General features: G+C 26.8%; 3 protein-coding genes and 1 pseudogene across 3 annotated transcripts; 3 read left to right on the top strand and 1 right to left on the bottom strand.

Annotated features, from left to right (window-relative positions):
• The first annotated feature begins 7,769 nt into the window (after positions 1–7,769).
• LOC124916707 lies at positions 7,770–8,573 on the top strand. The gene has a single exon (XM_047457459.1). It carries the CDS (start codon positions 7,817–7,819, stop codon positions 8,501–8,503), a length of 687 nt encoding a protein of 228 aa, XP_047313415.1. The 5' UTR covers positions 7,770–7,816; the 3' UTR covers positions 8,504–8,573.
• A 5,475-nt stretch (positions 8,574–14,048) lies between these two features.
• On the top strand, positions 14,049–14,546 carry LOC124916134 (heavy metal-associated isoprenylated plant protein 2-like). The gene is made up of 2 exons (XM_047456867.1): positions 14,049–14,140; positions 14,221–14,546. Exons 1-2 carry the CDS (start codon positions 14,056–14,058, stop codon positions 14,544–14,546), a joined length of 411 nt encoding a protein of 136 aa, XP_047312823.1. The 5' UTR covers positions 14,049–14,055.
• A 1,080-nt stretch (positions 14,547–15,626) lies between these two features.
• Positions 15,627–17,927, bottom strand: LOC124916133 (annotated as a pseudogene).
• Positions 17,928–22,116: 4,189 nt separating this feature from the next.
• LOC124913984 (AAA-ATPase At2g18193-like) lies at positions 22,117–23,860 on the top strand. Its single transcript, XM_047454440.1, has 2 exons — positions 22,117–23,117; positions 23,195–23,860. Exons 1-2 carry the CDS (start codon positions 22,134–22,136, stop codon positions 23,657–23,659), a joined length of 1,449 nt encoding a protein of 482 aa, XP_047310396.1. The 5' UTR covers positions 22,117–22,133; the 3' UTR covers positions 23,660–23,860.
• Positions 23,861–27,482: the final 3,622 nt, after the last annotated feature.

Here is a 27,482-nt window from a genome sequence, read left to right as displayed (position 1 = left end):
TATATTATTTTTTATTATTTTCAAAATAATTAATAATACAAACTATATTATAAAAAAATATATTATTTTGTATATAATTAATAATACAACTACCTAAAATAATAATTAAAAATATTTTATTTACATAAGGGTAAAATAGTCTTTTACATTTTTTACTATTTTTTTATACCACCAACCAAACATAAAATAATAAAACTTATATAATTTATACTTATTTTATACTCTCAACCAAACACTAATAACCTATATAATTTATATCTTCTAATACTTCATTACAATTTATACTCATTACAATTTATACCTACATAACTAATACCTTATACCAAACATTGCCTATAAAAAACAATATTAATTATACAATAGAGTATAAAATGGTTTATAAGATAACTTAAAAAAGTAATTGTATCAAAGACTAAATAAAATTTATATTATTATAAAATTAAGAAACAAACTTGTTCATAGAATATAGTTATCATGTTTATAATTTACTAGTATGAAACCTACATTGTACGGGGAAAATATAAACGAATTTTTTATAAAATATTTAATTTAATAAAAGAGAATATATTTATATGAAGAGAAAATATATAATATATATATATATATAATTAGAGAAAAAAATAGAAAAAATAATTATTATTAATTATTTCATAATATAAGTAAATTGTATAAAAATAAATAATAAACAAATAATATATAAATAATTGTGGAAAAATTATGTAAGGAAAAATATATTTATATAAAATTAATTATGAAATATATACATGATGTGAGAAAAAAGAATGATGGATTAAAACTGAAAATAATAATAATACAATACAAACCAAAAGGCTTGATTTAATTTAAACTATTGAAAGCAAAATAAAAATTTAAGTTAACACAATATTAAACAAACATTCATAAAAAAAAAATGTATAACTCTAGTATAATTTAAGATATCCTATATTATTATAATAATAGTTAATAATGTATACTAATAAAAAAAACAACTTCCATAAAATGAAATTAAAAAATTGTAAAATAAAAAATAAAAACTAAATTTTTTGTCTTTTTTGTCCTATCTCTTCAACAACTTTGTCTGTTACTCCTCCCTAATAAAATTTAATTAACATATAAAACACATTTCAAAAACTTAAATAAGACATTAAAATAGATAATAAAAAAAAAATCATTTGATCACAAAAAATTGAAAAAGTACCTCTTTAACAGCTTTGTTTGAAATTGATGATCCTCCCTAATAAAATTTAATCAAATATATATAAACTTTTCAAATATCTAAATAAGACATTAAAATAAATTAAAAAAACAATTTATTTGATAAAAAAATTGAAAAAGTACCTCTTTAACAATTTTGTCTGAAATTGATACTCCTCCCTTAACAAAATTTAATTTAATATATAAAACACGTTTTAAAGTTGAGCATAAAGATATCTAAAATATGTTTACCTGTTGAGTAATGAGTGATTGACTTGGATCAAACACTTTTATAATTGTAAAATTGTGTGATTTTTTCTTGAGGTTGTAATCAGTAATTTTAACTTGGAACACAAGTTTTCGCGATGACATTGATGATAACGGCAATGGTAAATCTTTGTCACAACTCGGATGTAATTGTAACAAATCTGAAACAGTTAGATTAACTAACTTATTTACAACTCTATCAAAAAGCACAAATAGTGCAGAACCTCAATCTCTAATTTATATCTAAAATAGATACAAAATAATTAATGAAAAAACAAAATAGTTATAATTAAATATATGAATATAGTTTGTTAATGATCAAAGAGACAAAAATAAACACCTTGGAGTAGGATTTTTTTGTAACTTTAACACATGAGTTGCAAAAAAAAAACATCGCCCTCGAGCGTTACTTTTCTGCGACAATCATCACAAGAGTAGTAAAACCAACCATTGTAGTTGCATACATTATTGATTGTCGCTTCAACGGTACGTATACATTCCTGTTAACCAATAAACTAGTAAGATAACTATAAAAATATTGAAATACCAATTTTACCAACCTTGCTTTCCTCATTTGACAATAGGTTGTATAATTCCTCAATTGTGTGTCGATCTTTCATCATCTCATCTTGTAAAGACATCGAACTTTCAACAGTATCATCCAACAAACATACTTGAGATGGATGGACAACAAAAATACAATTAGTTGAGTAAAGGTGGCACAAAAATAATAGTCATTAAAACAACAAATATTTAAACAAAGAGTATTGTTTAAAGAAAGACAATATCACCACCTTAAGAGTATTATAAGTTTTATATTATAATTAATATAATATAATAACTGAAAGTTAAATTTTATAATTAATATAATATATAATTGAAATTCTTAATTTTATTGTAGGTTTTAATGTTTTATAATTAGTATTTAATGCTAAACATGATAACTACATTTTTTTTTCTATTTTATAATCTATATATATCTAATAACGCTTAATTTGAAATGTTGAGGGTGTACGTCACGCTCTCTCCAAAATAATTCTCATATCACAAGGTATTTTTTCATATTTCTCTCTCTTCATTTATGAATTGTTTTTCTTTCCTTCGCTGTAAATATATTAATTAATTTTAATTTGTAAATATATATTAATGTTATAATTATTATTAAAATATATTAAAATTTAATATTTTACATATACACATTAAACCAAATATTTATCTATATTAATTGAGTTTAACATTAAATACTAATTATAAAACATTAAAACCTACAATAAAATCAAGAATATCAAATATATATTATATTAATTATAAAATGTAACTTTCAGTTATTCCATTATATTAATTATAAAATAGAAAAAAAAAATTATCATGTTTAACATTAAATACTAACTACAAAATATTAAAACCTACAATAAAATTAATAATTTCAATTATATATTATATTAATTATAAAATTTAACTTTCAGTTATCATATTATATTAATTATAATATAAAACTTAACCTACAATAAAATCAAGAATTTTAAATATATATTATATTAAGTTACATTTTATAATTAATATAATATATATTTGAAATTCTTGATTTTATTGCGGATTAAGTTTTATATTATAATTAATATAATATGATAACCGAAAGTTAAATTTTATAATTAATATAATATATAATTGAAATTATTAATTTTATTGTAGGTTTTAATATTTTGTAGTTAGTATTTAATGTTAAACATGATAACTTTTTTTTTTCTATTTATAATTAATATAATGGAATAACTGAAAGTTACATTTTATAATTAATATAATATATATTTGAAATTCTTGATTTTATTGCAGGTTTTAATGTTTTATAATTAGTATTTAATGCTAAACTCAATTAATATAGATAAATATTTGGTTTAATGTGTATACGTAAAATATTAAATTTTAATATATTTTAATAATAATTATAACATTAATATATATATACAAATTAAAATTAATTAATATATTTACAACGAAGGAAAGAAAAACAATTCATAAATGAAGAGAGAAATATGAAAAAATACCTTGTGATATGAGAATTATTTTGGAGAGAGCATGAAGTACACCTTCAACATTTCAAATTAAGCGTTATTAGATATATAGATTTATATTTCCTATGACTCTTAATCTTTCATTTATTTAATAACAAAATAGTTTCTCTCTATTCACTTCTTATTTTCAAGATTAACATTTTTTTTTATCTTTTTATGCTTCAACATTTTCTCTAATTTTTGTTGAACTTCTCTTTAATCTTGTTGAAGTTCATGTATACCAATTTAATTATTGAATAAATAATGATGTTGATAGAGAAATTGATGTTAATATAATTTAATTATTACTCACTTTAACCAAGATGAAATTCAAAAGATAGGACGTTGTTGTAGCGGCCTGAAATGATCAAATTCCTGGAAAAAAAACAATGAACAATAGATTGGTGAAACATAACATATTACCAATTTAATTATTGAATGAAAAAACGATGTTGATAGAGAAATTGATGTTAACATAATTTAATTATTACTCACTTTAACCAAGATGGAATTCAAAAGATAGAATGTTGTTGTAGTTGCCTAAAATGATAAAATTCCTGAGAAAAAAAAAGCAAAACAGTGAAAGCCGTAAAAGAAGACCGAATATGCAGAATATCACTCTTCTCTCTTAAATTGAACCTTGTTGATGTAAAATTATTTATAGGAAAACAAATATTTAGATGAAAAAGAAGATGAAATGTTGGGTTGATTTATTATATTGATTTGATTGCAGTTACACTATTTATGTTTTTCATAATTATTGTTTTTGTGTTAAATTTTATAATTATTATAATATGATAACTGAAAGTTAAGTTTTATATTATAATTAATATAATATAATAACTGAAAGTTAAATTTTATAATTAATATAATATATAATTGAAATTCTTAATTTTATTGTAGGTTTTAATGTTTTATAATTAGTATTTAATGCTAAATATGATAATTATATTTTTTTTCTATTTTATAATTAATATAATGGGATAATCGGAAAGTTACATTTTATAATTAATATAATATATATTTAAAATTCTTGATTTTATTGCAGGTTAAGTTTTATATTATAATTAATATAATATGATAACTGAAAGTTAAATTTTATAATTAATATAATATATAATTGAAATTATTAATTTTATTGTAAGTTTTAATATTTTGTAGTTAGTATTTAATGTTAAAATGATAACTTTTTTTTATTTTATAATTAATATAATGGAATAACTGAAAGTTACATTTTATAATTAATATAATATATATTTGAAATTCTTGATTTTATTGCAAGTTTTAATGTTTTATAATTAGTATTTAATGCTAAACTCAATTAATATAGATAAATATTTGGTTTAATGTGTATATGTAAAATATTAAATTTTAATATATTTTAATAATAATTATAACATTAATATATATATACAAATTAAAATTAATTAATATATTTACAACTAAGGAAAGAAAAACAATTCATAAATGAAGAGAGAGAAATATGATAAAATACCTTGTGATATGAGAATTATTTTGGAGAGAGCGTGAAGTACACCCTCAATATTTCAAATTAAGCGTTATTAGATATATATAAATTTCGTTTAATTTACTAATTCTTTTATTTTATTGAAGATTCAACTTTTTTCTTTTTTCAACTTCGATAATGGGTCTGAAAATTCAACACCATTATTCAACGCACCACAATTATGGGTCTTAAAATTAAGGCCCATATTTTTTTCTTGGTGGTCCAAATGTTTAAACTTTAAATATAATCCACGTATTTTGTTAAATGAATTAGAAGCGAGTCCAACGGGCTTTGGTATTTTCAAGAGAAATAGGACCACTGGACTTAAAAGAATAAAGCCCAACTTTGGTCTTTAAAGTTTAAGTCTTTGCAGATGATCCAATAGACTCTATGATCCATTGGGATTAATTAACTATAAATTATTTCGAAAAAAAAAATAAAAAAATTCAAACATTTTAAATAAAAAGAGTTTATAAATAATAAAATTGAGAATTTAAATTTTTTATTTTAATATAATATTAATTATATATTATTATTTATTAATTTAATAAATAAATAACACAAAAATTAATTATATGAATTTATTAATTTGAATAAGTATTTTTTTTTTTAATTTATAAATATATAGTTTTTTCTGAAAATCATAAAATAAAATAGTAAAAGTTTACACGAATTTGCAAGTTTTAGCCTATAGCGTGTAAATTTGAAAACGACTTTAATCCATGAAATTATAATTTGTGGTACTCATAAATACAAAATGTAAGGAATATCATTTTTATTTTGTTTTTTAAAAAAAGGAAGGGAATAATATATAGGAAACATCCACGCCCATAAGTCTTTTAAGCACACGAAATGAGAGCCTAAGAATAATATGCTTCAATTATGTCACTAAAGAAAGCCAATAATTTAAAATCAACTTAATTGAAGTTGAATTAAAATAATATTAATTTATAAGTTTAAGGAATAAAAACAATGATTATATATTTATTTATATTATTCTTACTATGAAAAGTAAAGGCATCTATCCATGTTTGCTTGTACTGAGTGAGAGTTTGATAAAAATAGTGTGTCTCTAAAAGAGGAAAGGCATATTAATAATAAGATTGAGAGTTTATCTCATCAGTTATATCACTACAGCATATTTATTTATGCCCTTCTCATATTCTATAACTCGCTAATTCTCACCCTTTACACACAATAAAGTGCATTCTTTTTATATGATTTCTCGACTTTTAACATTCTTCTCGTTTATATGCTCGCTTGAACAAATTCAGCCGGTCATTGTTGCTATTCTATTTCATTTTTAATTCTTATTTTATGAAAGGCATCAAGTATAAATGTTTTATGCTTTATTCTCTAATGATTTTATTATTGGTCTAGACTATGTTTTAACCAAAATAAATTAGAGTGAAAATGAAAACTTGTGTTCATGCATGCATCTTCTAGAACCATCTTCAGTTAAAAGGCTTAATTTAATTAGAGTTATTCATAATAAGATTGAATTGGTAGCATTTTCAGGAACTTGAGCAACCATAAAATAGCGGACTTGGTAAGGAAATGGAACTATTATACAATTAGCTTAATTAGTTTAATTAAAGAAATATCCTAATTAATTAAGTGATGATGCCCAAAAACTTCATAAAATAGTTAATTAAGTAGGAAAAGTGTTATCTAACTAATTAAAAGTTTAAAATAAGTTATTCTTATCACATTTTAAATTGAAGCTAATGAGTATTTTGAATCTTAACTTTTAAATATTAAAAAAGTAATTAATATATAGTTAGAGCCTGTTTAAATAAAAAATATTGTGAGATGAGTCAGATCACAAATAGTAATATCTTGTTTAAATATTTTTAGATAGTTTTAAAATCGACTTCTAAGGAGTCTTTCTGGGATTTATCGCTATTCGAACGGTAACCTAAGTAGCCCAAAATATTTTGTATTCGATAGTTTTTTGTTGTCACTAGAGGGGAGTAGTAACATTAAAGAAGTTTATTTTCATTTTTTACTTGAAATTATTTTCATTTTAGTTCGGTAACCGTGAATTTTTTTTAACCAGTTAGATTTGAAAGATAAAACCATTCTCATGATTAATGTGTGTATCAGCAGATGCATTAAACAAATTATTGTATTAAGTTCACAACACAGATTCAAGACAACACAAATCAAATTTTTTCAATCAAAGTTCAATTAGAAATTATTTGAGTTCAACAAATATCTTAATACCCTTTCAACGTCTTAACCAGCATTGCTAGTATTTCAATCATAATGGTTTCGTTGTGAATTTTGATAACTCAGTATGGGTTTTCATTCTTAACGACTTTTTAAAATTCTTTTCTTATTTTTAAGTATTTAAAAAAAAAATTATCGTTTTTTTAACTAATTAAAGAATTATTCCTAAGAGATTGTTACCAACAAAAACACTTTCACATCTCAATGGTAGTTGTGACATCCAAATCATTTGTAGGAATGTCTTCTTGGTATTATTATCTTCCCATTTTCATCACTTAAGATTTTGCTTTTTGTTTTTTTATTTGAATGGCTTATTACTCTATTATGTAATATTTCTTTAGTCCTTCACTCAACTCCCATTATAAATAAAATTTCATTTTAAAAAAAAAAAGTTAGTTAAAAGTAGAGTTTTGTTTACTTAACAAATAAAATATCATAAATTGGTATCTACACTTTTACAATAATCACTATAAAATAACACCATGAACCATTTCATCTTCTCCAAAGTTTCCCTTTCTCTTTCTTCTTTCAATCTCTTTCTTTTCTCTGTAAATTTAGAAAAAAAATGGCAGTTTTCGAACTAGACTGTATGAAAACAGAGAAAGCCAAAGCCATGTTTAAATTCAATATGCTCAAATTCATCTGGAATATATTCCGTATAATCGAATTAGCCCTAGTCATAATCTTCCTTCACTGGTCCTCTTCTCGTCTTCCTTTTGCCATTAGAATTTCCGGCGAGTATTTCCGGCGACTGGTTACCGTCATAATTAGTCCTATCTTCGTCTTCCTTATCAGCAACGTCATTGTCTTTACACTTGTTTTCAAAACCGGCCAAAATTCTACTGTCAACAATGTTGAAACAGATCTCTATGATGAGATAGTAATGGAATCGGAAAATTATCAGTTAACCGGAGAACTAGAAGAGATCATTTATCAAGACAAGCAAGTCATAATGGAGGCGAAAGTTGAAGATTCGGTTGAAGAAAAAGTGGAAGTTTCAGATAAGATGCCTTTTAAAGTTGTGGAATCAAAACATTATGGGAGGAGTCAGTCGGAGAAGATGATCGGAAAGACAACTTGTGAGAAATTCCGGCGATCTGAGACAATGAAAACGGTTGATTCAGACAGGTTGAGTTTGGTGGACGAGGATGAATTGAGTAATGAAGAATTTCAGAGGAGGATTGAATTGTTTATTGCAAGACAGGTTAAATTTCATCTAGAAGAAAAATCGGCCATTGTAATGTCATCATGATAGTTATAAATAATTATATATATAAGTGTAAGATTTAAATGGAATTAAGAAACTAGACAACTGCTTTTTTCTATATAATATTGCAGGGTTTTCTTTCTTTAGTTTCAATGTGTTAATGTTATTTGTATAATAGATTATTATAGCTAGATTATATATGCCCAATGTATATTTTATTCTTGAATTCATGGGTTCTAATTTCCTCTTTTAAGGAAATTTTAAAATATAAAAGATGTTAATCTAACCTATAATTACAAAAATATATTAATTATGATTCAATAAACAACAAATTTTTAACAAGAAAACACTAAAACTAAAATTAAAGACTAAAAAGACAAAACTTTTGAGTCACACATGATCAAATTTAGAGGCATGAAAACCTTAATAATCATATTGTCTAATCATTAACTTAGTTGTCTTAGTATAATTTAAATGCCCTATATATATAACCCAATTAAGTGGTAAGAGTGATTTTTAAGACACATAAACTAACTTGTTCGATTCTCAATAAGAATGACTTAAGTTGAAGTTAAAATTACGTTAATTCATTACATTTAAAAAAATAAATATATGTTTTTACATTTTTATTAATTTAAGTTCAATTAGTTTATAAAAACATGTTTTTTTGGTTTGGAGTATAAAGAGATTTTCTACTCTTCTACATTATTTATAGTTTTTAAAATTCAATAATGTTTGTTAAAGGAATTAATTATTAAAAGAAATATTTAAGTATTAACTTTTAGTTATATTTTTAAAATTGTAATCATGATCGATTAGGTTGACGATTTGTCGCAACTAAATCAACAAATCGAAGCTTTTAACAACTTAAAAAACTTTTAGTCATTTTGTTTCGTCGATTTAATTGAAATTTTTTTTACATTTTTAAGTTTTGAGTCTATTATCTTCGGTTCGGCGGGGGAACAGATTGATAGAGTATATGTAACAGCGTGCAAATTGATTGTGAAGAAAACCAATGAAATGATACATTATGATTATAGATAGTTGAAGATGATAAAACAAACATACATATTTTTGGTTGATGATTGAATTGAAAAAAATGTTAAATGGTGGAGGGAGTGAAGGGGACAATGATGATTACAGATCCAAGGCAGAGTCGACTTTAATGGAATGATGGATGTTTTAGTATAATCTATTAATTTTGTTTTGGCCCGCATGCCGTTAATAAAAGCACTCTTTTGTCCCCACTAATCAAAGTGTTGTTTATTAACATTTCTTTAAGCAAGGGATTTGATTTAAAATACTTAAAAATATATATAATTATACGGTAATAATGGCGTGCTCATTATTATTATTATTTTGTACTTTCACTTCACCATGTCCATGGACCCAACCCTCACTATCCATCCACCACACATTTGATAGAAATGTCGTATAAAAATAAATTTTGTATTGAAATAATAAAAAATTTGTTATTTTTTCAACTAATTAAATTGCAATAAATTACGTTTCCATTCTCTCCCTTAATCATTTTTTATTTATTATATAAAAATAAATTTTGTATTGAGGAAGAAGAAAGAGAGAAAATTTATTATTTTTTCAACAAAAGATTGTGTCACGTCAATTCCTCTAAAAGTTTCTCTCATAAATTCCTCTCTCCCCAATCATTTCACATTTATATAATTGGCCATCAGTATTATACTTAAACTATTATAATATTTTAAATATTAAATTTAAAGAAGGTTTTTATTTAACCTAAATAATCTATTTATTAATCAATGGATATATATTAAAGAATTTCTGCTTTTTAAAACATTTAGGTTAATAATTATTTTTTTTAGGATTTTTTAATTGTCATACTTAATCATAGACATAACTAGGGTTTGTTTAGTTTTAATTTCCGACTCTTCCATTTTTTAAATTTTAATATAAAAAAAAAACTTATAAAAGGAAAAGGAAAATATCATACAGTGAGTATAAAACATTGCTTTAATATAAAACATAAAATTATTGACGAAGTGATGTGCACATTTTACGCTTAAACTTTCTCTTCACTTTTGTCACCCCATCCACTTTCTTGTATTTATTTATTTTGGCTATAATCATGACTATCTCTACCGTGCATGACTCATGGGATTCCAAACTTTTTTTTTTTTTTCATTTCTTAATTACTTTCTATAATTAATGGATATTAGGTGTTCTCAAGATTCACTCAAGTCGGTGGTCTCCTAATTAAACTCTTTTAGAGGATTTTCGATTCTAAATTAAATTCAAGTTTTTTTTAACAAAAATGTGTATCTAAAAATTATTTCGGTTATACTAAATTTAATATCTACAATCAATCATTCATCTAAATGGATCTGGTAAATTAATTCAAATATTTGTATATGTTTTTGAAAATAAATTATCAATAAAAAGTTTTAAAAACTAGTTATAAAATTGTCTTATTGAAGTTTGAGAAAGACATTGCTTTGATTATTTATATATGTTATCCTATGTTGGATAGAAGATGTATAAACAAAGGTAGTATAAAATAAATGAGACTTAAACTAATTAATGTATCTACTGAACTTATTTAATAGAAAACCCATGAATTTGATTATTCTTCAAAAGAATAAACATTATTAAAAAAAAAAATAGTAGCTAATGGTATTTTGGAGCAAGTGATGACAGGTATATCTAAATCAACTCTGAATTGGTAAGACTTTGTTTTATCAATAAATTAACAGTTGGTTTAAATGAATTAAAGATTGTTTCGGGTAGGATTATGAATTTTTCGGTTAATTCTGGTCAAGTATCAATCACTTAGTTAATTCTTTTTATATTATTACGTTTTATGTTTATGTCATATGTGTATGAACTATTTTTTATTTTTTTAAGAACTTGGTAAAAATAATTGTTCTTAAAAAAATGTTTTCTATTTAGCCTACATGATATAGAGAACACAGTTTTGACGCTCATGAAGAGTACTTGATTCTTTTGATTTCCAGATTATGTTATGGTGTTTTGTTTTATTTCTATAAAGAATATGCAAATGTGGTAATCAGAAACGAAAAGAAGAACATTCCAATTAAAGAAGATTTGACTTAGAATTCTTAATTAACTATACATGAGTTGACATAAATATTTGAATTTTTATCATAATTAAATAATTAATACAACTTCAAGTATGGGTAGCAAAAACAAAAGTCTAGCTAGCTAGGTAGCAGGGGGATGTGGTGGTATTTCAAAAACTAAACTAAAATAAAAAATAATGTAGGGTGGTAAGTAGGTTTGATAATAATGGATAAAAGATATGAAGGAATCAAATTCCTTTTTATTTATTTATTTATTTATTTATTTATAATAAAGTGAGTTTCTTGCCACAATACAAGCCATGAATACAGGAGGAGGAGCTAGGCGCAGGCATATATTCCTTACTTGTGTCGCTCACTCACCAGCTATACCAACATGTCATTTTTTATTTTATTTCTTCAATCTTTTTAATTTGTTATTATTTCTCTTTATTGTAAAATTTAATAAATTAAACTTCTATGCTTAGATCAAAAACCTATAATATATGAAAACTTGGTATATATATATAATGCAAATTGCTTTTCCCACCCCTCCCATATTCCCACCCCCGCTTCACTCTTTAATTAATTCAAAAATGACTTATTTATCCCTACCACCTTTATATATTTACATTTCTTATTTTATTTATTTTACTTATTTTATTTTATTTATTATTAAGTTTTTTTTATTAAATATAATTAATTAATTTTTAATATTTTTTAACTTTATTTATTTAATTAAAAATACAAATATTATTATTTTTATATCATAATTATTTAAAATATATTAAATATTGAAATGTGTATTAATTTTATAAAATATAAATATTTAATATTTTATTATATTAATTATATATATATATTAAAATACTTATAAAAATTATTTATTAAATAATAATTAATAATTAGTCTAATCATAATATTTTAATTAATAATATTATATACTAATAATTAGTCAAACATAATATTTTTAATTTTAATTAATAATATTATATATTAATAATTATTTTTATTTTTAATTAATAATATTATATATTAATAATTAGTCAAACATAATATTAATAATTATTAATATTTTTATAAATAATATTATCTATTAAATAATAATTAATAATTAATCTAATCATAATATTTTACTTAATAATATTATATTTTAATAATTAGTCAAACATTATAAAAAAAATTAATTTTTATAAATATTTTAAAAAAATATATATAATTAATATAATAAAATATTAAATATTTATATTTTATTAAATTAGTAAACATTTAAATATTTAATATATTTTAAATAATTATAATATAAAAATAATAATATTTTGTATTTTTAATTAAATAAATAAAGTTTAAAAAATTACTAAAAATCAATTAATTAATTATATTTAATAAAAAAACTTAATAATAAACTAAAATAAAATAAGTAAAATAAATAAAATAAAAAATGTAAATATATAAAGGTGGTAGGGATAAATAAGTCATTTTGGAGTTAAGTTAAGAGTTAGAGAGGGAGGTGGGAATATGGGAGGGAGTGGGAAAAGCACCTCCCATATATAATATTTTAAAGTTGTTACAGGGGCATTTAAGCCCACTATATTTAAGTTTAGTTATATCATCATATCTTTAGTCCAATTATTTGGGTCTGAAAACAAATTCATTTAGAGTATAATTAAATTTGAACGAATAAATGTTATTAAATTTATTAACAAAAAAAAATAATTTTAATATTTTTTTTCCAAAACCCAGATCCAGCTCTTCTAAACAGGACAAAATTTCAAGTGCAAAATTAAAATCATACATAATTATGGGTTAATTCGATGCTACCACTACAGACACTACCATGAAGTGACACCTGTACACAAAAGTAAAACATTACTTCTCTCATTTGTTGGTTTTTTTTCTTTTTGTACATGTGGCGCTTTCTTAATGAATACATGCACTACATGTATCGATAGCATCGATGATCGAACTAACCCATAATTATGTGTCAACCTTACTTTCTAATTTAAATAGTAGTGTTTATTTTGGAATAATTAAACAGGTGATATTGTTGACAATTTTCAACTTTGTGAAATATTTATACAACCGAAAACCTTTTGCATTATGGAATTGCTCAATTTTTTTTATATATTGATTCTTATTATATATGAAATAGATGGAAGAAGAGGCCGGACGTGGATCCGGTGATAAAGAAACATTGAAAAATACGTTGTTATTTAGTTAGTTAAATTAAATAAAATTAAATATCCTCTTATCAACCAGCTAGCACACCACCATATGGCGTTACATATTACATATATATATTTACAGCTAGTTATAAACAAAGGTCTTGTTTTGAGATCAAAGGAACAAATAACTAAACGCTAATTATTTAATTAATTAATTAATCTACAACGCAATGCATTAATTAATAAACGGTGAAAACCCCAATGATTCGGCACTAGTCCTTGTTCTAATTAATACATTTGGCTTGGCCCCGTTTGTGAAACAAGAAAAAATCATATATATAAATTTTTAGTTAATTAAAAGAGTTCGATCGATCGATCCATGGTGCAAAAGACAGTCTTGAAGGTTGACATTTCGTGTAAGAAACGCAAGAAGAAAGTCCTTAAGGCAGTGTCTTCCTTACAAGGTAACATATTTTATTTTAGTGTAAATGGTCATCGATATTATGATCACGAGAACATGAGTTATTGTGGTTTATTATTGAAGGTATAGATAAAATAGAGATTGATGGAGCCAAGGGGACCTTGGCAATAACAGGGGATGCCGATCCAATTGATGTGGTTGACCGCTGCAGGAAAGCGGCGGGCAGGTTTGTAGTAGAGGTCGTGACTATTGGTCCTCCGCCCAAGCCACAAGATCAATCGGCGAAGAAGCAAGAAGAAAAGAAACCCGACGAAAAGAAGCAGCCTCAAATGATTGCTCATTATCCATGTCCATGTCCTCTATGTTCTAATAATTATCATCACTATATGCCTACTTATGCCCATTTAACGCGCTGGGAAGAACCTCAGCCATTTTGCACTATCTTGTGACTTTTTTTTCTTTTCAAGGGAACATAACATATTGCAACAACATTGTGTGTAAAATTTCTGGTTGCTCTTTTCAATTACTTCACCCTTTATTGAAACATAAAATAAAGTATTTTTAATGTTATTTCTTGAACAAGTATTAAATTAAATGATATTGATGTGTCTAGGCCCAATAAATAACATTCATATATTTTTCAAAAAAATATCTAATCATGACACTCTAGATTGGTTGATATTAATGTGTCTAGCCCAATAAATAATATTTAATATTTTGTATACTTTAGATTAGAAGGTGTAATAATAGACTTTTATACCCTTTGATGACGAGTTTTTTTAGAGGGTATACTTGCATATCTCGCGTAAGTTCAATGGTACATTTGATAATCATCCCTTTCACTGGGGTGTGAAAATATTAAACTTTGATATTAATTTTGTATATAAAATAATTATAGAGGTCAATTTAATGTTTTCAAATAATTAGACGGTTAGATTGATAATATTATATCTTATATAAATAATTCATCGATTCAATAAAATCGAATTTCCCCCCTTTTTCGTTGGAGCCCTAATTTCTACTCTGGATCGTCTTCATCGTGGACAACACCTTCATCCTGTTCGTAATTGATTGAAGAATCACACTAAATCATGAATCAGAATCAACATTAATATTTGGAGCTCATTTATCATTTCTCGAAACTAACGTGCCTTGTTTGTGTAGGGCACCATAAGAGATCGAAGGAAGACAGACTGTAAAATTAGAAAGGAAATCCAGTTCATGCAACTGCGGGAAAGGTAAAGTTGCACAAGCTATTTTTATTTATTTATTAAATAAGAATATTGTACATTTCTGCATGTCCCAAATGTATTAATGTTATGTAGATTGTGGATTACATAACATGATCAAGAAAAGACACACACTGTAAAATGAAAGACAACTCATGAGTGCATTATGCAATTACAACTACCAGAAAGGTAGATTAATTTGCACTAGTTTTTATTGAAGAATATTGTCCAATTCTGCATTCAGGTCCTCCATCAAACTGCATTTTGAAACCTGAAAGCCTGAAACTGGCGATTTGTAGATCAATTTGTTGCATGTTCCATGATCTTCAGGGTTATAGGATACCCACTTCTCAGTGTAGGTACAAGTACTCTCTTTTCCAGTGATGGGTCCGGATCATCACATGTCCAACTGTGCACAAATTAACTGATTAGCCACTTTTATCTGATCCAGAAACACATCATTCTGTTTGCTTGATTGCAATAATAGAGATTATAAATATTAATATGCCTTAATTACCTGTATTTACCAGTTAGTCGGTGTAGGAAAACCAACATCATCACCCTTGCCATGTTGATTCCCAAGCATGTCCTAACTCCTAATCCATAGGGCAAGAAGCTGTATGGCTGTTGCATCTCCTGGAAATATGAATTATCATGCATGCTTGTTTATTTAAGTACAAACATTATTGTTCATGATTCAAAAATAATATAATTAACATTTTGATGATCATTACACTAAATCTGGATGGGTTAAATTTCAATGGATCCTTGTAGATTGCTGGATCCCTGTGTATGTATTTTGCATCAATGTTGACAGTCCATCCTTTTTTTATCTGAAAACCTGTCATAAAATTCTCTGATTTATTATGTCACTCGAGGTAACGATCAATAATAAATTTCTTCTTTTGTTTCATCTGGTCTGTAAAAATTGTGAAATCTTGCCATCAACTATGCAGTCTTTAAGCGCAATACGTGGAAACCATTGAAGAGGATTCTCCATTCTTAATGTCTCTTTCATGACCTGATGAGAATATACATGTGATGTGGGGAGGGATATCAGAGTCTTTAGATATCAGAATCGTTTTGCAGAAAAAGAAAAAGGGGGGACTGAAAATCTCTGTGCAAGTATTTTAGTCCTAGAATGATAGATATAGTCATTTTCGAACCTGCATGCCGTAGGGCATCAAGTTCAGATCAGCAAGAGTAAGCAAGTAACCCTCAGGCTTGTTTCTAGATATAGCCTGTTGTTCAATCTGTGAGAGATCAACAAAAATCAATATATTACTTGTTCTAGGTTTGTTTCTAGATAAAGGACTCTTGTTATTGAAGATTCTAACCATTTTTAACTGAAAAAAAGAAAAAAATTGTTTAAAAGTTTTCTTACACACCCTGAGCTTTTCAAGAACTTTTTTGTTCTCATCCAGGAACTTGATAGCCCACATCATGGAAGCAGATATGGTGGTCTCCCCGGAGATTAACAATCCTATGAGGCTATCTTTAATCTCAGTATCATTGAGATTTTCATCTTGTGAGGTTGAATTTCTCTGTAACATGAACTGGAGGAAGTCATCTGATGGTTGCTGCTTCCCAGACCTACGACAGACAATTATTTCTTCAAAAAAGTTCATGAGCCTCTCACGTGCCTGCATGCTTACAGAAATACATTGGTTGGTCAACATGATCATAGGAATGAAATGCATTAATTGCAATATTGAAGTACCTTTATAGCTTTGTAATATTTGGTACCAGGAATATATATTGGGAAGCATAACATTGCATCAGAAACAGCCATAATATCACTCTCTAGTTTTTGCAGCAAGGTCTCGTCTTTGATGCTCATGAGCATGTCAAACATAACATCAAATGATATCTGTTTCATTAAATAATATCGAGATTAGAAGCATTTTTTTTTATTAATGATTAGAAAAAAAGTGTTGCACCTTCATATTGAAGTCCTGCAGGGAAAAGCTCTTTTGTTGCTCCTCTAGCAATTTGAGTCTTCGGCATAGCAAATTGTCAAATATATGGATATACTTGGACAAGGAATCGTTGGAGAAAATATCTGAGAGGAGATGCCTGATCCTTTTGTGGTCATCTTCACCAGAACAAAACAAGCTGTTCTTTCCGAGAGCATATACAATAGGTTTGAAATAGCCTTTGTGAAAGAGTTTAAAGTCATTTGTCATCACCATCCTTGCTGCCTCTACAGTTGGAGCAAATACATGAATCCTCCCTCTCACCCGCGTCTTGAACCAAGGTCCATACCTGTTTTATATGTATGTTAGAAATTTAATTTTGAAGATCGAGAAAGTTCATATAAAATACCAACCTTAGATGTCGGAGCCTGGCAAACTCATAAGCCCCTTTGGAACTATTGATAGCTGCAGCAAAAGAGAAAGTTTCACCAATGAAAGGCAATCCCAGCCAGCCAGGGATTCCCTCTTTTTCTACTCTATCTTTTTTCCATAGCTTTGGGAGGAGAAACACAATGCCTATGGCTATGGAGATCATGGCAACACAAATTGGAATAGTATTGTAATAGCTAATTTTCTTCAGGAGAAGGATGAGCTCTTCCTTTGACAGAATTACCAGCATCTCCATGGTGTTCTTTTCTTCAATTCTCAAGGATTGCTATATGCTATGTTTCTATTTAAGTACCCCACTAATTCTATCACTATATATTGCGGATTCTTCTCCCCTAATATTATTGGAATCAATTTTACTAGAACACATACATGATTTTTTATGCTCTCTTTGTCTTTGCAGTTAAGTGTATATAACATGGTTTTGCAGATCTCAAGTATCTTAAACTGTAAAATAGGAACGTGGGCAATATTTTATAGACACACTGCCCCATTCAAGGATGAATATAACTATTCTTTGTTTATTATTTTCATTGATTGATTAACCCTAAGATAAGTTTATTTCAAACTTACCCCTTGTTAGATTGGGATTTTTGTAAATCTAAAAAATAAAAAAATAATAATGGTTGATGATTTTGAAGAGATAATAATTATTTTTGATAAAAAGATTTAAAAGGTATTAATATATAAATAAAATAAAAAATAATAATTTAAAATAGAGTGTATTTTGGTTAATAAAATGAGTGATGTGATCGATTAAAAAATTAATTTTGTGTGAATTTTTTTTAAAATCCCACAACGAGTCTAAACCTAAGTTTCTCAGTATATCAATATTATTAATTTTTTCAACTTCAAAGTTTTAATTTCACATTATTCTTTATGTTTTTTGGGATAGGATGGCTGAATTTTCATAATTATTAATTTCATTTCAATTTAAGGTATTTTAAGTAAGAATTGAATTATAATTTTTTATTTTTAATAATCATTTTTGTTTTTAAGTTATTTTAGCTAAACGATGGTTAATTAATTTTGAAAATAATATAAATAAGAGATGATAAGGAGAAAGAAGTTGGAAGAGGAAATCAGGAAAAAAAAAATGACTTAACTAAAACAAATAATAAAATTTTTCTTTCTTCCCTCGTTACCTTTTTTTTTTTCGTAAATAATGTGATGCCACATTATTCATTCTCTCTTTCTCACTCTAAATTTTCCTCACCCTATCCTCTTCTAAATATATATAGATATATTTGGATGTGTTATAATGGGCTATGAATTTTTTGGAGGTAATTTTTTTTTTTTTAGAATTATTTAAAAAATATTAATATATAATAATTTAGTATTTTTGTTAATGAATTTAATGCTTTAATAAATGAGAGTGACAATGGGGCGGTTAAGGATACAGAATGTATTTATTATTCCTGCCCCGTTTTACTTCGAAGATTTGTTTTAATACCATCCCGCCCCGTTTTACTTCGAAGATTTGTTTTAATACCATCCCGCCCCGTTTCGGAAAATATGGGCACCATTTATATCATATTTTTTATAAAAAGAAAAGTTAAATTTTTTAATATAATATATATTTTAATATATTAAAATTTATATTATTATAGAAAAATAAATTTACAACTTATATAAAATATAATAAATAAATATATTAATAATTTTATATATTTAATTGTCTTCATAATGTTCAGGACGGTTTGGTTCGAAAAGATGACTGAATTATCATCGCTCCATTCTTAGTCAAATTAGATAAATATCGTCCCAAATAGGTAATTTGGTTATGTTAACTTTGATTTCAAATTATAATCTTAGAGAGAGAAGAATACCATCATGTTTTTGAATTTGAATTATTTAAACAATTCAAATAAAAAAAATCTATGATGATGTGTATTTTTATATAATCTAAGATTTTTTTTTGACTTGGGCCGGGCCTAGTCAAAACCTTCTACTTAATATGACTAACATCAATTTTTAGTCCATAAGAGAAAGAACTTCTAGAGTATTGGTTGTTTTTTTTGTTATTTTTATATGGTAAGCATATACGGATTCATGAATTGGAATTTGGATAAGCTTAATAAATAATTGAGGTGATTTTTAAAATAAAGAGAAGATTATGATAAACCAGTGAATAAGTGTTAAAAACATTTTTAGGATAAATTTTTAAGAAAATAATAAATTATTTATTAAAATATTTTTTTTATGAATTTGTACACATAAAAATTAATCTATTTCTACTAAATATAATTTATAACTATATCATATTATATTTAACTCATTTTAAAACAATTTTTGGGTTTGACTTTTGGGATGGGAAAACTTTAAATTTTATTTTATTTTATTTCATAAGGCTGTCTTATATGGATTATATATGGATTTATATTGGCAATAGATACTTACCAAAAAGAAATTCTTTAAATAATTTATTAAAGACTTTTCCTCCAAATTTTAAAATATAAATCAAACATATAATTATCATCCCTAAAATTATTATCAAATAGGTCTTTATTTAAAAAAAATGAGATATTATAACTAAATCATTTAAACACTGACTTATTGAGCTCATTTCAAAATGTATGCATTTCTATATATTTCTTTTTGCCTGGACAATATTTTATTTTTATTTTTCTTCCCTATCACAACATTATTAAGAAATTAATAACGTTAAAGGATATCTTTTTATACAGAAATGTCTTTTGATAATAACAAATAAAATCATGATTAAATAATAATTATAAATTTAATTTATTTGAGTCATTCAACTAAAAGTTTTATCTATAATTTAGGTAACGATTATTGAAAGTTCGACGATTTCTCTTCACCAGACAGTCCACCACAAAATAATTGGGTTGGTAATCCAATTATGTAAGTCTGTCATACCGCATCAATCCAAACTTCTCATCAACTACCAAAAGACTCGGGCATTAACCAATGAATCTCAATAATACTCCACAAAAGACTAGTCACCTCTCGACAATGCAAAAGTAATTGAGTTGTCGATTCAAACTCTTCATGATACATACGACTAACCATAATATAACTTTTCATGCACAAATCATCAATTAGAATTCTACAGTGAATAACGCTCTATCCAAATAACCGAGATTATTGATGGAATCTTTGACTCTCAAATTTTTTTCCAATAAAAATGATACGAAATCATTTTAGTGCACAACTTTTAGCAATGCCCCACAAGAAAATTATCAATATATTTTCAACGCATAACGTCTTGTTTAGACGTTGACACTTATTTGCGTCATACAATTTTTTTTATTATGAAACGAAGTCTTCATAATGTTTAATCTTCTTTTATATCTAATTTGGTCTAACATTAAAAAAACTCCTTAAACAAACCTTTATAGAATTTGACAATACTCATAAAGATTTTTGGTTCACTATAATGAACTTCCTTTTCAATCGAGATCAAATTAATCACATTATTTCAAATAATACAGTCAAATTTAAAACTAAATATCTCAACTTAGATTAATAACACCGTAAGTTTTTTTTATTCCTATCTTATACCGTACAGAAAACTTCGATATAGGAAAATCCATATAGTTATTATACCATTATTTCGTATACTGAAATTTTGGTAGATACAAGTAACATACTAATTATACTGAAATATTGACAGTATACTACAATATTTTTTTTTATAAGGTATCAATATTATACTGTTCATATCAAATATTATTAAAATTTAATTATATTTTGATTTAATTAAAAAAAATAAATTTTTATAATATTATATAGTAATATACCGAAATTTGAAAATCTCTTATATTTACCTTATCGAAAATTTCGGTATCGGTATCATACTTTATAATTTTTTTGGTATGTCGAAATAACCGATATTTTTAGTACAGTGTTGTATGATATTTTCGATATAATTTGTTTTCAATTATTTGAATTAATTAAAATTAATTTATTTATAAATCTAGTATATATAAATAATATGAACAAACATGACATAGCCTATAGGTCAAACAAGTACTAAAAAAGAGTTTTCTTATTCATTAAGTTGGAATCCCTTTTATAAAAACTATAATACTTTGCTGGAAAATATAATTTTTCCAAGAACACCCCCCTAATTCCAAAGATTCCTCAAGATCAAGATCAATCCTTGCTCCCTACGCTTTCAAATAGTTTTGCTTTCCAGTCCAAAATTGTTGGCCAAAAAATGTAATTATAATTCTCTTCTCTTACAAATTACCCCTTTAATTTCATTTTATAAAACTTAGGTCCTTTATTTCCCTGATTACTTTGGGCCAAATTATTTTTAGTATGTTAATTGAAAACAAAATGAAGAAAATAAAGTTCAGGACTAATTATTATATATTATATAAGTTCAAGAGCTTACTTCAGATCTTGATTCTATAAATAAAGAATTGATTTTCAGCGATTGCGATAGCGACCACAATCAAGATCTCTGAGATCAGAGATGTTTTCGCTCGAGAATATGCCGACGACGGCGTCTACTCTTTTCTCGGCGTATGCTTCTTTCGCCGCCTCTATGATGCTTTTCCGATCGGTGGCCAGTGAGATCATTCCAGCTCCGATTCGGTCTTATCTCGAAGCTTTTCTTCATCGTCTTTTCACTCCTTATACGCCGTCGCAGGCGACAATCGTCGTCGAGGAACAATGCGGGATTTCCACAAATGAGGTTTACGAAGCGGCTGAGTTATACCTGCGAACTAAAATCAGTCCAATGGCCGACCGGTTCAAAGTCGGGAAGACCCAGAAACAGAAAACCCTTCATATCGGCGTGGAGAAGGGCGAAGCGATTCCCGATCAATTTCAAGAAATTCATCTGAAATGGCAGCTAGTTTCCAACGAACCCAAAGATGGTTTGCGAGAAAAGAAGTCTTACGAGCTCTGTTTTGATAAGAAATTCAGAGACAGAGTTGTTAATGAATACTTACCCTTTGTCTTTTCCAAAGCCAATGAAATTAAGAACAATGACAAACCATTGAAGCTCTATACTAGGGATATTGACTCGAATGACGACGACGATGACGGCGGCTATAATGGAGATTGGGGTTCCATAACTCTCGATCATCCGTCCACGTTCAAGACTCTGGCGATGGACCCGAAAATGAAGGCAAATCTCATGGAGGATCTTGACAGATTTGTTAGGAGAAGAGAGTTTTACAAGAAAGTTGGGAAGGCTTGGAAAAGAGGGTATCTTTTGTTCGGTCCTCCCGGCACCGGAAAATCAAGCTTGATCGCGGCCATGGCTAATTATCTTAAGTTTAATGTTTATGATTTGGAACTTTCCAGCATCTATTCAAATTCAGAGCTACGAAGGATTTTAGTTTCAACGAATAACCGATCCATAATCGTGATTGAGGATATTGATTGTAGCGTTCAGATGCATAATCGTGATCAAACAGAAGATCAAGAAGATTCCCGGAGTAATTCTAAGGTTGCTGCTCTGTTTACTAAATGACATGAATCATGAATGAATTATTATTATTAGCTAATCATACTTGTTTTTTGCAGTTGACTCTATCTGGGTTATTGAACTTTATAGATGGGTTGTGGTCAAGTTGTGGAGATGAAAGGATAATCATCTTCACCACAAATCATAGAGATCGGTTGGATCCGGCATTGCTGAGGCCGGGTCGAATGGACATGCATATTCATATGTCTTATTGCACAATGGAAGGGTTTATGATTCTGGCCCGTAATTATCTGGATATTGGTGATCATGATCATGTGCTGTTTAAGGAAATAAAGAGTCTGATGGAGACCTCAGAGGTGACGCCGGCGGAGCTGGCGGAGGAGCTAATGAAGAGCGAAGACAGTGATGTTGCTCTTGCCGGAGTTGTTGAATTCCTTAAACGGAAGAAGTCTCCGTCGGCGGCAGCCGGTAAAAGTGAACAGAGTAAACCAGTAACAGCCCAAAAAGAAGAGATGAATAAAGCGAAGGTAAAGAAGCTGAAGGGACGAAAGAGAAAGTATTAATGTAGTACATAATAAACTTAAACCATTGTTAGCTCTTTGCATTGTTATTGTAGAACAAGCAAGGGCGATGTTGATGAATGATGATGATGATGAAAAACCAATAATTTTCCAAGAGTTAGATGAATAAAAAAATGGAACTTTAGTAATATTGTTTGTTAATTAATAAATGGTTTCTTTGGGTATTTCTGCATGAAGAATTAGTCATTATTAATGTTACTTAACTGTACGGTTTATTAATAGCAGTTACAACCCATATGATAGTATAAATTATACAGTTTATGACATATTTTGTATTAAAATTACTTGAAATATCTCTTTAAAATAATTAGATTTTTTTTTACCTATATTTGATTTTATAACTATATATAAAAATAAAATCACAAATCCCTTAGGGTGTGTTTGATGAGGGGAATTGAAATTGGAATTGGCATTGGAATTCTAATTCCAATTCCATGAGAATTGGCATTGAATTACAATTCAATTCCTATGTTTGGAAAAATGATAGAATTGTAATTCAATTTCAATTCCTATGTTTGGGAAATGATAGAATTGTAATTCAATTCTAATTCCAATGTTTGTAAAATAAAATATCGGTTCAAAATGTTAACTTTTAAAATATGTTTTCACGTTTTGGCACTTTTAATACGTTTTTGACATTTTTTGACATTTTCCACACGTTTTTCACGTTTTCACGTTTTTCACACGTTTTTCACGTTTTTGACATTTTTTCACATTTTCACACGTTTTTCACGTTTTCACGTTTTTCACACGTTTTACACGTTTTTCACGTTTTTCACATGTTTTTCATGTTTTTCACATGTTTTTTACACGTTTTAATACGTTTTTTTACACGTTCTCACACGTTTTCACGTTTTAGCACGTTTTCGCGTTTTTCACACATTTTAACACGTTTTTCATACATTTTTCACGTTTTTCACGTATTCACATTTTTCACGTTTTTCACACGTTTTAACACATTTTCACGTTTTCAAATGTTTTCACGTTTTTTACACGTTTTAACATGTTTTTCACGTTTTTCACACGTTTTAACAAGTTTTTCACGTTTTTCACACGTTTTAACACGTTTTCAAATGTTTTACACGTTTTTCACACGTTTTAACACATTTTTCACGTTTTCACACGTTTTAACATGTTTTTCACGTTTTCACACGTTTTCACGTTTTTTCACACATTTTTCACATTTTTGGCACATTTAACATGTTTTTGACATTTTTAATATGTTTAACATGTTTTCCACAAGTTTTGATAGTTTTAAAACGTGTTAAACCTATCAAAAACATTAAAATGTGTTAAACGTATCAAAAATGTGTTAAATGTGTCAAATAAGTGAAAAACTTGTTAAACGTGCCAAAACGTGAAAAACGTGTTAAATGTATTAAAACGTGTTAAATGTGTTAAAAATGTGTCAAACGTGTTAAAAATATTTTAAACGTGTTAAAAACATGAAAATGTGTCAAAAATGTGTTAAACATTCCAAACATGTGAAAAACTTGTTAAACATGCCAAAACGTGAAAAACGTGTTAAACATGTCAAAAATGTGGTAAATGTGTCAAAAACGTTAAAAAAGTGTTAAATGTGTGATATATGTTAAAACATGTTAAACGTGTCCAAAACGTAAAAAAAATGTGTTAAATGTGTCAAAAACGTGAAAACGTGTTAAACGTGTCAAAAACGCGTTAAATATGTGAAAAACATGTTAAACGTGTCAAAAATGTGGTAAACGTGTCAAAAACGTAAAAAATGTGTTAAATGTGTCAAACACGTGAAAACATGTTAAACGTGTCAAAACGTGTTAAATATGTGAAAAACTTGTAAAACGTGTCAAAAATGAGGTAAACGTGTCAAAAACGTAAAAAAACATGTTAAATGTGTCAAAAACGTGAAAACGCGTTAAACATGTCAAAAACGTAAAAAAACGTGTTAAATGTGTCAAAAACGTGAAAATGTGTTAAACGCGTCAAAAACGTGTTAAATATGTGAAAAACTTGTTAAACGTGCCAAAACGTGCAAAATGTGCCAAAATATAAAAAACATGTTAAACGTATCAAAAATGTGTTAAAAACGTGAAAATCATGTTAAACATGTCAAAAACGTGTTAAACGTATCAAAGACGTGAAAAACGTGTTAAATGTATCAAAAACGTGTTAAACATGTCAAGGACGTGAAAAACGTGTTAAATGTGTCAAAATGTGTTAAACGTGTCAAAAACGTGTTAAACGTGACAAAAACATGTTAAACGTGCCAAAAACGTGTTAAACGTGTCAAAAACGTGTTAGGCGTGTCAAGGACGTGAAAAACGTGTTAAATGTGTCAAAAACGTGTTAAACGTGCCAAAAACGTGTTAAACGTGCCAAAATATGAAAATATGTTAAACGTATAAAAAACGTGTTTAATGTGTGAAAAACGTGTTAAACATGTCAAAAACATGAAAAACGTGTTAATTTAGAATTACAATTCCGACCTAAAAAGATAAGAATTGAGAACTATCAAATTACACTATATTGAATTAATTGGAATTCTAATTCCAATTTCAATTCTTAATATTAAAGTGTCTAACCAATTCCAATGCCAATTCCAAGGTTATCAAACACACCCTTAGGGTATATTTGGACGAGTGAAATTGACATTAAAATCCCAATTCCAATTTCATAAGAATTGACATTGAATTTCAGTTCAATTCTCATGTTTAGAAAACTCTAAAATTGTAATTCAATCTCAATTCATATGTTTGTAAAAAAGAATATAATAAAAATAATTTTAATATATATTATTTATTTTATTAAAATTTTGATTTGACAAAAACTAATTAGGATAACTCAAGGGTCAAGAAATTTTTTTAAGTTTCAATTTTCATTAAAAAAATATCGGTTCAACATGTTAACTTCATATATTAAAAATAAAAATATCGATTTGACATTTTAACTTCATAAATTCAAAAACAAAATATCGATTTAACATTTTAACCTCTTAAATTAATATATGAAAAATAATAGGGAGAGCAAAGCTTGGGCAACGATCTCCCAGCGACGCCCCACCTGGTTTTCATCGTGAAAAAAAAGCCACGGTGGATGTATGACAGAGAAAAAAATTATATTTGTTTTTAATTTTTTAAATCACTCCCTTTCGATTCATTCTCTTTCTCACTCTCTCCATTTTCGAATTGTTCGTCTTCTTTCTTCCCCTCCCCCACTTCGGCGATTTCTTCTCCATTTTCGAATCGTTTCTTCTTCCGTGACTTAGAACTTCGACGATTTTTTCTTCATTTTTCGGCGACTTTGGACTTCGGCGATTTCTCCTTCCTTTTTCCGCGACTTCGGATATCGGTGATTTCTTCTTCCTTCCGAGCTTCGAAAATGGTAAGCCCTAAAATTAATGTCGAACAACAATGTTAGCGAACAACTAAAACACTAAAATTGTTTTACTTTTACTTTTCAGGAGAATTAGATTACTTCAACTACATATAAGTCTAACACTAGGTAAATTCCCTATAGTTATAGTTAGGGTTTTCCCAAAGAACATTTCCATTTTCAGGAACTTGATTTAATATTTGGAAACTGTATTTAATTGTGTTTCTGGTTTCTCTATCTGAGTTCGGAAATTTGAGTTATTAGTTTCTAGAAACGGTTATGAATGAATTCAAAAAAGCTATCAATAACAGTTGTAGAAAATACATGACAAAAACTTGAATTTTCATGTCAGGGATTGGTCCAGAACATGGTCATGTTAGGGACCAATTGGTCCCGAACATGACCAAGTCCGGGAAATTAATTTCAATTGAAACTGCTTTTATTCCTGTTTCTG

The sequence above is a fragment of the Impatiens glandulifera genome, chromosome 9, assembly GCF_907164915.1.
Source record: "Impatiens glandulifera chromosome 9, dImpGla2.1, whole genome shotgun sequence".
In the NCBI taxonomy this organism is placed as follows: domain Eukaryota; kingdom Viridiplantae; phylum Streptophyta; class Magnoliopsida; order Ericales; family Balsaminaceae; genus Impatiens; species Impatiens glandulifera.
This window is presented reverse-complemented; position numbering and strand designations above follow the sequence as displayed.

What these genes read in the sequence shown, in the direction of transcription:
- LOC124916707 (XM_047457459.1), top strand. Translation starts at nt 7,817, where the DNA reads ATGGCAGTTTTCGAACTAGACTGTATGAAAACAGAGAAAGCCAAAGCC.
- LOC124916134 (XM_047456867.1), top strand. Translation starts at nt 14,056, where the DNA reads ATGGTGCAAAAGACAGTCTTGAAGGTTGACATTTCGTGTAAGAAACGC. An exon ending in GGCAGTGTCTTCCTTACAAG is followed by an intron (nt 14,141 to 14,220) that starts GTAACATATTTT and finishes TTATTATTGAAG; the next exon opens with GTATAGATAAAATAGAGATT.
- LOC124913984 (XM_047454440.1), top strand. Translation starts at nt 22,134, where the DNA reads ATGTTTTCGCTCGAGAATATGCCGACGACGGCGTCTACTCTTTTCTCG. An exon ending in ATTCCCGGAGTAATTCTAAG is followed by an intron (nt 23,118 to 23,194) that starts GTTGCTGCTCTG and finishes TGTTTTTTGCAG; the next exon opens with TTGACTCTATCTGGGTTATT.